At 39.7% G+C, this 11,716-nt stretch overlaps 1 protein-coding gene across 1 annotated transcript; it reads right to left on the bottom strand.

Annotated features, from left to right (window-relative positions):
• Positions 1-377: 377 nt before the first annotated feature.
• Positions 378-9,782, bottom strand: aipl1 (aryl hydrocarbon receptor interacting protein-like 1). The gene is made up of 6 exons (XM_049726810.2): positions 9,651-9,782; positions 7,429-7,608; positions 3,410-3,598; positions 3,167-3,343; positions 2,891-3,032; positions 378-1,612 (listed from the first exon to the last, which is right to left on the bottom strand). The coding sequence occupies exons 1-6, from the start codon at positions 9,744-9,746 to the stop codon at positions 1,413-1,415; spliced, it is 984 nt and encodes a 327-aa protein (XP_049582767.1). The 5' UTR covers positions 9,747-9,782; the 3' UTR covers positions 378-1,412.
• Between the last annotated feature and the right edge of the window lie 1,934 nt (positions 9,783-11,716).

Here is an 11,716-nt window from a genome sequence, read left to right on the forward strand (position 1 = left end):
TTTCTCAACATCAGCACCAGTGTTTTATGGAAGGCTTTGTGCTGCTATGCAGAATTTGCTTTCCGTTCATGTTCCAGTGGCACAGTGTTTTCATGTCATAAATCATCAGCACACACAAAGTTTGCTTTAGAGTTCTGTATAAAGCTTTGCGTAGAATGAATAATTCTGATGTATCAGAGGACAATGGCGATTATGAGCCGGGTGGGAATTTCATGTTAAATGACCATCCACTGTGCATTTCCCCCCAGTAATCCACGCCCCTTAGATTTCATCATTATTAGAACTCTGCATAGTGTGAGCCTCATTTCCCTGAGTGATGCTACCCCCTAGCTCTGTGGGGATTCCTTAAATGTCACCAAAACCTTAACAAAGACAACAATGATAACTTTTGATGAGCAATGTAAAAAGGGGGATTCTAAATGATCATTGTTTATTGCAGTGGTGTCGAGCTGCACTGTTATACATGAGAAACAGTGGGACGACAACAATAGCAACGCGTGATTGTTTAACTATATCGACAAGGTTCTTGTAGGCGATGAGACAGAGACAAACAGTAGCTCCAGCCCACGTGATTTCATTTTAAGAGCCTCTGGGCTGCTCATAAAGTTGTGCTGCAGGCCGGGTTCATTTCTCCTGCAGCATTCCCTGCTGCACCTGCAATGAAACACGACCAGATTGTACATGTGGATTGAGTGACATCTAGCGGTAAAAAACAGAATCGCTTGTCTCTTATTTTGAACTCCACCGGCAATGCAAAAATTCCACTGGAAATATTAAGAAAAAAAAAATGTTAAACTGGAAATAAATAATACTTAAAATAAGCAAAACTATCTGCCAACAGAACAAGAAAGTTTTATTTGACAAGAATTTGAAAAATAACAAAACAATACTAGGCTCATATCTACAGCAGTCTTGAAATTAGTATTTTTAAACCTAAAACAAGTAATATAATATAGTTAAAATCTTAAAATAAGCAAATTCGACATATGAAACCACACTTCCGGTTCTTTTGTTGTTGAACAGTCATCTTAAAATATTGAAAGTGTTCGTTTAAGTCTCAGTACTTGAAACAAGCTTTTAATACTCATTGACAAGACTATAAGATCAAACAGGATAATCAAGTTATAAGTATCTTGAAACAAACAGAATGATCTTGCCTGACAATTTTATTTCAAGCAAAAATAACTTAACACAGCAACATAAGCAAATTTAGGTTCAATTTAAGAAATTATATCTTACTTAAAATTTCACTTTTTACAGTGTAACAGGATTTACTGTAAGGCTGCCTGTTCATGCAAAGGTACACAAATAGTGACAGTAATTTCCAACCAAATTAAATATTACTGTAACAATTCGGCAAATGAGTTGAATTTGAAAAAAGCATGCAAACCTCGTTGCACATTGAAGTCAATTCAAAACATGCCTTTGTACTTGTTCCTATCCTCCTTGTTCTTCTCCTCCATGCGCATGGTCAACACTGCCAGTTCCTTTTTCACTGCCTTTTTCATGCGCGGGTCTAGATCCAAAACTTTGCTGAAGTCCTGCCTGGCCTCAGCCTCGTTCCACACCTCCAGATGGGCCTTCCCACGCAGGTAGAAGGCCTTCATGACGCCTGGGGGACCAACATAAAGTGGTTTTATAGCTATCGTTGTTGCTTATATAGAGCAACATTTATTATTCCAAACACATCCCTTGAGTTATTTACAACACTGCTCCGTGCATTTACTGAAATCCTGCTGCTTTATGAGGGGCCATTACTCGTGCATTCATAATGTGATACTCAAATCATCTTTAATAGCCAATTTCAAAATAATAATGTTACTCCAAATTCAAAGGGGAATGTTGCCTAAAGAATATTGATGATGATTGGATTGACTTCAGATATTGCTGTTTGATCACATTTTAAGAACTAGTTCCTTGCAGTGGCATTTTTTAATTGTGTTGGTGGGGCACCAGTGGCTCACATGAAGTGGCTGACATACCAGGAAAACTACAGTGGTTTTTAAATTACAAATAAGACAAATGTAAATACAAATAAATTATATATCTTATTCCAAAAGACGTTATAAACTGCATACAACGCAAATAACGGCTGAGTCATCATAAAAATTTAGAATCAGTTTTAAGAGATATTACAAAACAATTGCTCAAACTCTGGTCAAGTCACACTACCAGCCACATGTTGCTAAGCAGAATTCCAATAATGAAGAAAAAATAGCATAGATTACATTGCAACAACCCAAATGCTGACAATCGGGAAATAGATTCTTTATGCATATACACATTGCAAATGAATGCAAGCAGCGCTATCTAGTGGGTAACTTGGTTTGTTGTGGAAGGATTTAATTTTTGGGGGAAAAAAGTGTTATGTAAGAGGAGTTTTCAAAATTTTGAGACTCTGATGTCATATACCAAAAAACGGGTGGACTGTTTTGTTGTTTTGTACAGAAGTTAACTAATACTAATAACAAATTTGGTTAGAAAATCTGAAAAAAAATAAAATAAATTCAAGCAGCGCTTGTGTTTAATGCTGAGAGGTTTCAAAATATTTGTGAAGTCCAGCTAATCTCAAATAGCCAGGAGAAGTTCAAAATTCATTCCAAAACAAGAGCGTGTCTCAAGAAGATCCAGATCTTGTGCAGTGAAAGCAAACGTTTTTATTGGGTCAGACTTCTACAGAAGCATGAAAAATTCACTTAGGGTTCTCATAAAAAGGTACATTTCACACTCTGTGAAATCCTTCCCAGCTTGTAAAGAGCTGAATAAACGCTAATATAACAACAGTGGTCTCTCATATATCACATGTATGGAATGTGACTAATGGAGCTTAATGTTCCATTCTCTCCGGCGAGATTTGTGTGTAAGTGAGCGTGTGTGGTTTGCATCCAACCTGGGTGTTGGTTAATGATGTCACTGGTGTGTTCGATAACCTCATAGTATTCTTCTATGCGGAGGAGACACTGGCAGTAGTTGAGTGTTAGTGTGTGGGCCATCTTCTCCAGCTTCAGCCATGGAGCTTCCCACGCTTTTTCCTGTGACAAACACGTCCCATGCTAATCGTCTTCTCAAAGTGTGTTTGTGTGTGAGAGCTTTTCAGTCATGTTTGTGGGCAAAAGCAAATTTCTGAAGTGTGTTCTATTTGCGTTTGTCTTTGCGCTTTGCTCACCTTGGTCTGCACGTTCTTGATGCAGATGATGGCTTCCTTGTATTTGAGCGTGGCGTCCTGGTAGCGCCCTTGCTTGAACAGCTTATTGCCCTGACCGTGCAGCACGGGCACCACCTTCAGCCTCTCCTCATCATTCAGAGCCCAGGACTCCCTGTTGTACTCGCTGGGCTGGAGAACCTGCACACACTCACATCTCTCACTTGGCTGTACATGCTTCCACTCAGGTTCTCCTTCTGGTCCGACCTTTAGCAGTTCCAGGATGAAGAAGAGCGGCTTGGGCTCCTTCATCAGCTCATCCAGGTCGTCGTAGCCCAGGGTGTGGTAGGCAAACATGTTGGCTATGCCACATGTATGAATGTGACAGTCCACTGGGTCTTTGCCCTCTGCAATGCGTCTCATGCTTTTGGACACAAGCGGGTACACGCCGGTGTGCTTCAGAGGAGAATGCATCCATTTGAAACAATTAATTGTGGGTAAACATGGCAACTGAATGGAATTTTATTAATCGCATTTGGTACTGAGTGTGTGCGTGTGTGCGTGTGTGTGTGTGCGCGCGTGGAGAGTCGGTCAGAGAAGGGACTAAACACTCTGAGCCCCTTCACATCTAATCAGAGCAGAGGAATGGCAGTATTGCTGAGTCAGCAGGAATCCAAGCTGATTAGGCAAACGTGAGACTGCTGCAGATTAATGACAGTTTTCCTCTCCACCCATATGTCTCGCTCTCTCTCAAACACCCACACACATGCATCTACCCACATGCACGTACTTACATGTGCACACATGATCACATTTCGCCTCCACCCAAAATTGTCTTTACACAACATGGCAAATATTTTAGTAGTTTGCGCGAGACACTTACAGGCAAAGGTCAATGTGAAACTATTTGGATTAACGTATGAGAAAAGTTGTTTTACACAAATATTAAATGAATACCGAATAATTAAACAAAACGTCATACATTTTTCTACCAATAGAATAAATTTATTATCATGTACATATACAATCACCATAACACTACTGGCCACTTTATTGCGATGACAAAATTGATTGTTTTTTCATTTCTTCTTTTTTTTTTAAAAATTGTAAAAATGAAGCTTCAAGTTTGCTTCATGAACCAGTTGTGTTTTCTGCCTTGTCTACACGTAGATGGCACTGTTGATTTAAAGCAGTGTTTCCCAACCAGTGCACACTGGTGTGCCGTGAGAGATGTTCAGCTGTGCCGTGGGAAATTGTCCAACATTAAATACCGAGCGCATTATAAACAGGATCGCCACACCACAGGTCAGTTAGCGCAAGGCCTGGTCAGCCACTTGCTAATCGTGCATGCGTGGCAAATCGGAGAATCTTCAGATTTCATGTTGTGGCATCGGCACATACTCAGTTTATGTGTGTGTTGCTGTTAGTGTTGGCTCGTGAGTGAACGATTCGTTCAACAGAACGTTTGTTTTCAGTGAACGAGAATTTTCAGTTCATATGACTTCAACCAGTAGGTGTCGGTAATGCGCATTGAAGCTGGTGCAGCTTGTAAATCAAAACGAAGAAGAAAATGACGTAACTTCATTTTCACGAACGAGTCGTGAATTGCATTTCCCGTTCAGCAACTGAACGGATCTGTGAGTGAACGAGTCAGTGAGTGAGTGATTTGCATTTTCAGTTCATCGCGTGAACGGATCAGTGAGGGAACGAAGTTCGCGAACGAGTTAATGGGTGAACTGCCTTCCCGTGCAACAACGGATCAGTCAGTGAATGTGTTGCGTCTCCTGGCGTGAACTATGGAAGCCAGAATGTCGATTTACGATTTGCCAAGGAAAGAAAGAACCAGCTCACCGAAACACCACTTCTTTTATGCACGTTTTCTCCAAGCTAACAGCTAACTTTATTGCATGAAGGGATGCGCCGTTATGCAACAACGGGGAGATTATGCTTCTCTTTGGGTAATCTTGATTTTATAACACTTGTAGTAGTTTTAAATAACGTATATGCATATATACGCCTAAATATTGTTATCCAATATATCTACTGCAATTTCACATTGGATTGCTGGTTTGAAATTTACTTTTATTATTATTATTATTTTAATAAACATTTATTTTAAAACTTGTCTGGTGTTTTATTCCTTGTTTTTATATTTGCCAATTAAAACATAAAAATCAGACATTTGGTTAACTGCTTTATATGACAACAAGTGTAGGTACACCTCATGGACACTTCAATAGGTACACTACATGAGGTAAAAAAAAACCCAAATAAATAGAGGGTTAATCGCACAATAAAATTGCATTCAAGCATTTTCCCGCATCTGGGATTGAACCAAGACTTTAGTGAGCAAGAGACAGAGTCACTAACCAGTCGGCTGTTTCAACATGACATTCTACGGTCGTATGCACTATTTTTGTACTAGTGATGTGCATCACAGGCCAATAGGGAAAAAGCTTAAGTGAAAGTGAAAAGTGACACACCCGCCCTCACCCCCACCTCCTGATTGGCTGTTTGAGCTGTGACGTCACTTGGACACTCCATTAGGTACACCGCCATTTTCAAGTGTACCTAATAACAGGCCACTTTATTAGGGAAATATCATGGTCAAAGGTCACAGGTGTCAAGGTCTAGTCCTCGGGGCCGCATTCCAACATGTCCAACATGCAGTTCACCCATTAACTCGTTCGCGAATGGGAAAGTCAGGATTCGTTCCCTCACTGATCCGTTCACGCGATGAACTGAAAATGCAAATCACTCACTCACTGACTCATTCACTCACAGATCCGTTCAGTTGCTGACGGGAAATGCAATTCACGACTCGTTCGTGAACGTGAAGTTACGTCATTTTCTTCTTTGTTTTGATTTACGGCTTGGTGGCACCAGCTTCAATGTGCATTACCGACACCTACTGGTTGAAGTCTTATGAACTGAAAAAAGAATGAATCACTTCCTAAAGTGATTCGTTCACTAACCCTAATATTCTCCAATCAAAACATAAAAATCAGACATTTGGTTAACTGTGTGTTTTACGTTGTTATATGAGTTGGTGTCCCCCAAAATAACAAATGTCGGCATAACTTTTTTTTTTTTTTTTTTAATCAACCTTTTATTCAAACACATTCAGAATAATAACACCATCAACTATAACCCAACAAATACAAAATTAAAACATCAATGTCGGCATAACGTGTGTTGGCTGGTATAGCAGCAATGCTGTCTGTCACTCACTCGTGAATCTTCGCGAACGACTAATCAGCAGCGAGCGATAGATGGAGGAGGATCTTTACGGGTCACGAACGAGACAAGTCAGTGACGCAACTTCCTGTTCAGTGTGTGCGTGTCTGTGTGTGTGTGTGTGGGGGGACGATTCGTTTGAACGAATCTTTTGAATGAACTAATTCTAAGGATTCGGTTCACTTAAAATAACTGGAATGCACATCACTAGTTGCTGTGTGCTTTTACTAACGGTGACACTATGACGGCGGTTTTCGGTCCGATAGAAATCAGAACATGTAGTTCAACGGGAGAACCTGGATTGTTCATTTTTCACCAACGTAAAATACACAGTCAAGTCGAGAAACCTCGACTGTGATAGCCACTCACCCGCTGTCAGAACAGCAGAGCGTCTGTAAAAGCGACTTTGTTCTTAATGTCGCAATATTTTATCGAGCTAGTCTAAAACAGCAAACAAAGCCATATCGATTCTTTTGGATTTTGATCACAATCACTTTCAATAGGTTATTCCTTACACTGTCTAAAATCTTTTTTCAAAAACTGTCACTTTCAGTTACAAAAGAAATACAATTTAAAGAATATTTAGTATTTATTCTTATTCAATTTTTCGACTCTCCATACATATATAGGAATAGAACTTTACGTCTTTTGTTGTAATATAACTGATTGTAATATAGAAGCTGGTGTAACACTTAACAGATTTTTGTCGGTGGTGTGCCTTGAGATTTTTTCCAATGAAAAGGTGCCGTGAATGAAAAAAGGCTGGGAAACACTGATTTAAAGAAAGGGGTTTAAGAAATGGCAAGTTAGTCAGCCCAATGTTGAACAGGGTCCCATCGAGAGGAGTCAAAAAATACAACACTGGTTCACTAAATAATATGAAGCTTCATTTTCCCATCACTTCACCCTAATAAATGAAGAAGACAGTACTTCAAACTGTCTTTTCACAACTTCATCGGTAAACCTAGCTCCGTATTTAAGAATTGCAAGTGTCTTTAAAAAATTATATGTGAAGTAGAGAAACTCAACATGTGTATTGTTCTACTCACAATAGTGTCACACCAGAACTCGGCCACCTCTCCGATTCTCATGGAGGCCAGCAGCGATTCCCAGATGTCCAGTTTGAACATGTTGCCAATTACTATCTCCATGGGCGTGCCCACAGCTTTGCTGTCATCTATCACCGTGCGCTCATCATCACACAATGTGGTGCGGAAGTCAAAGGTCACCTGGACCAAAACAAGCACCGAGACATGACTTTCATGTAATGTGAGCTCATAGCAAGGTAACTATGTTTACAATGGGGAAGAAGTGGAAACATATCATTTGTGTATAGACACCAATGGTATTGGTATACTCCAACATGTTACGATAAAGACTAATTGTATCATATTCTTGTGAAAAACATGATGTGTGTATGTGACAAACATGTTACATCACATATGAACATATTTATTCAACAAGCCAGCAAATGGTTGTATAACAACCAAGGAGAGTATGAGCACACAGCCAAGTTATTTGTGTTGTGCAAGAACATTCATAGAAGCCTCGCTCACACTTTGAAGGCGCTCCACTCCCGTGTACAGTACACATGTATTTTATGATGAACCTACAACAACCCTTGTAGTGACTCAGAACAAAAAAGAACCGAGCGACTATTGTAATATTGTTTTTCAGTTTTAAAAGAGCTTCTTTAAGTCAAAAAATAATTTCTAAACAGCTACTAAATGTAAATAAAATATACAACTATTTCTAATTAAAAGAAGTGGTATTATTTTAACAAATCATCCGCACATTTAGTGCAGCATGTGTTACACCTTTGAATGTGTATTTTTATTTTTAGAAAATCTAAAATTCATAAAAAAAAAGTCCATCCATTTTGCGAATTGCTCATCTTTACACTAGGGCAGGGGTCACCAACACGTTGCCCGCGGGCACCAGGTAGCCCGTGAGGACCGCATGAGTCGCCCGCAGGACTGTTCTAAAATTAGCTCAAATAGGGGCACTTGTCAGTGAGCTGCATCTATCTATTTTACAGTCAAACCTCGGTTTCCGAACGTCCCGGTTCTCGAACAAATCGGAATTTGAACAAAAAATTCGAGATTTTTTTGCTTCGGTTGTTGAACAAAATTCGGAGGTCGAACCTCACGAGATGAGCCGGGAGGACCCGAGAAAACCCGACCGCGCGGCCCGGATGCCGACTGAATCTTTAGTTATTCTATTTTCGTTACTTTGAGGATTGTATTAATCCCTAATCATGCCTCCAACGAAAGCAAGTGGGAGCATTAAGCCATCCTATAACACAAAGACGCTCTTAAAGCAATGCGACACTGAGCGCCCGGCGCGCTGCAGTTGCGCGATCGGACCAAATAAAGCTCCCCGCGCACTGAGGTCCACATAAATTTTGGAAAGTACATCAGGACTTTAAAAATATTTTCTAAATTTCAGCGACGGCTCTGTCACAATAATGCGACCAGCGCTGTGCAGTTGCGGGTCGGCGACGTGCTACGGTTGCGCGTTCGGCGGTGCGCTGCAGTTGCGCAATCGGAGAAAAATGCGCAAATGAAAAAAATGTTTAAAAAAAAAAAAAAGGGGGGGGGGGGTTTAGTCTTGGAACGGACTAAAATTTTTTCTATTATTTGTAATGGGAAAAATGGATTCGGAATTCGACCGATTTGCTTCTCGAACCGCCTTCTGGAACGGATTGTGGTCGAAAAACGAGGTTTGGCTGTATTTTTGCTCTTCTTGTTAAAATCACACATACATGAGAACTGGAAATGACAATAATAACACAAAGTGAAAGCTAAATTGAGCAAATTGGCTATTTCAGAAGTGTGTGTCAAACTGGTAGCCCTTTGCCTTAATCAGTACCCGGGAAGTAGCTCTCGGTTTAAGAAAGGTTGGTGACCCCTGCACTAGGGTGTGCTGGAGCCTCTCCCAGCTGTCATAGACAGCAATCAATATAAAATATTATGCCCAATTAAAGTATTTTTCTGTTACTGTATCACCCTCTACAGGCTGTTTGGCTCCAATGTGAAATGCAGCAACATCACTTGTACAATTGTCTTAAATCAGATTTCCAGAAGTTATAGCATCAATCGTTTTTAGCAATCTCTCCAAAAATATTGACCAGAAGAGACATTCAAAAATGTAATAATCATTACAAACAATCAACATTTAAAGTGTACATAATACATGAGAATGCACTTAATCCTAAACTGTACAATAAATACAGAGAATGGCGTAAAACAAAATAGAAAAATACAATTACCTTTGCCCCAGTGCTGAATTTGGGGATTTCTCCGGTCCCTCCATGCAAGATCTTCTTCTTGATGCCCTCTAACCCAAGCAGAAACGTGTCCTGCATATCTGATGTATTTATTTGCCTTATTAGTTGATATATTTGTCACCTTATGTTGTGTGTAATGAGTGAGTCCATAAGCGTGTAAAGTACATCTCTGCAGGAGGATTACTTCGGGCAGGGATAATAGGATTGTCTAACCGTCATCAACACCGACTGTCAGCTTGGGGAAACATCGAGAAAGACGTGGCTAATATGATGACGTTCATACAGAGCATTATTTAAAAGCAAATTTAATTAATCTTGATGGTGTTGTTAGACTGCAAGGAGCATTTCCTCCAATTTGGGCCTCCAGTCTAATTAATGCAGCACCCTGCCAGAGGACAGTTGTGATTGGCTCCAACTCACGTGCGACCCTGAACACCGTAAACTGTGTAGAAAATGGATAGATCATTTAATATAGTTGTTGAAATATTCTTGAGGAAATAAAGGGGCAGTTAAGTATAAAATATTTGCATTGCGAATGTCAGAATGTGCCACAGCAGGTGGCAGTAGAATGTCAAAATGTCTGCACTTTTTGATGGATTCAAATGATTAAATTCCTCCGATGCAATATTAATTGGATAAATATGTTTAAACTAGTGGGAAATGTAGACTTTAATATTGGGAACAACATTTTTTATCTGAATTCCACTTAAATTGCCGCCTGTTACTCTGCAGTTTACTAACTAAGTACCTCGAGCCACTAGATGGTTTTCATTAATGGCATAATTTTTTCCAAATGTGGTCATTTTCATTACCGCCACCTAGAGGGTTGGAGTTCAATTATATGATTTCAGCCATACTAATCATGTTTAGAATTGCTTGGTCTTGGTGGACGTCTATACTTGGCTGACCGCCATTCTATATTTTTTAAGTGAAGGCAGACTTTTCAAAACAGAATTAATGTAATAATATGAACAGTCACGTGTGTACATGTGTGTTTCATGAAAGAGCAGTGAGAGGAAAAAAAAAAGTATGTCAGAGTGCACATTGCTTTCATTCCAGAGGAAATTTCAATGATTTATATGGTGATGTGAACAATGCGGCGAATTCTAAAGGCAGACAATTATCCAATGCACTCAGTGACCTTTCTTTCTCCGCATCTGCCACCTATCTGTGCCTGGGTGTGCGTGCATGTGCGTATAATGTTCCTTCGCAACGTCTGCAAGTAGTTTAGAGCACGGCTAATGCTTTATTTCGAACCAGTGCGTGAATACCATGGCTCATGCTTGCATAACTGTACTGCTGTGCGTTTCCTTTTGTGAAGCAACACTGCAGGTATAGTTTAAATCCTTCACTTGGGACTATCACGCAACGTTGCTGTCTTATCTGTGTTCAAATAGGGCCTTTATACCATGGATTGTACTGCAACCTCCAATCAGGTTGGCTTCTTTTTTTTCCCCTCGGCTGACGTGTTACAGCATTAAGTAATACTTTGGTACAGTATGCACTTGGCTGTCATCCAGATGAAGAGGTTTCAGACCGTCTTGTGGACACTGATATGAGTGCAGCAGTATTGGGAATATAGCCTGGATGTTTGTATATAGTGACAACCATGATGGAAATTATTTAATAGTTTATCTTTAACTTAACTCACTTTTATTTATATTGCACATACACAGCAGCCGTAGCTGCAACAAAAGCACATTACAGTACACCAGATTCAACATCAACAAACTTCCAGTCAGACCATTCTTTCCTTATATGTTTATAAAATACATAAATAGGTTTTTGTCAATGTACTATAAATAAACAACTAGGAAAATATGGTAAATAGAAGTTAAGCATCCACGACCCTGAACAATATAAGCTGTGTTTAAATTTTTTTAAACAGTTTTGCTTATACCATAAATGCTTTTAGATGTACATTGAGTTAGTTACCTTGTTTAGGAAATGAATTATAAAAAGCTGCCCTGCCATGTCTGACCATAGTCAGAGCAATTAATTTGATGATATAATTTCAGCTGAGTCATGTAGCTTTTTTCCCCCTCTTT

The sequence above is a fragment of the Syngnathus scovelli genome, chromosome 7 (assembly GCF_024217435.2).
Source record: "Syngnathus scovelli strain Florida chromosome 7, RoL_Ssco_1.2, whole genome shotgun sequence".
Lineage (NCBI taxonomy): Eukaryota > Metazoa > Chordata > Actinopteri > Syngnathiformes > Syngnathidae > Syngnathus > Syngnathus scovelli.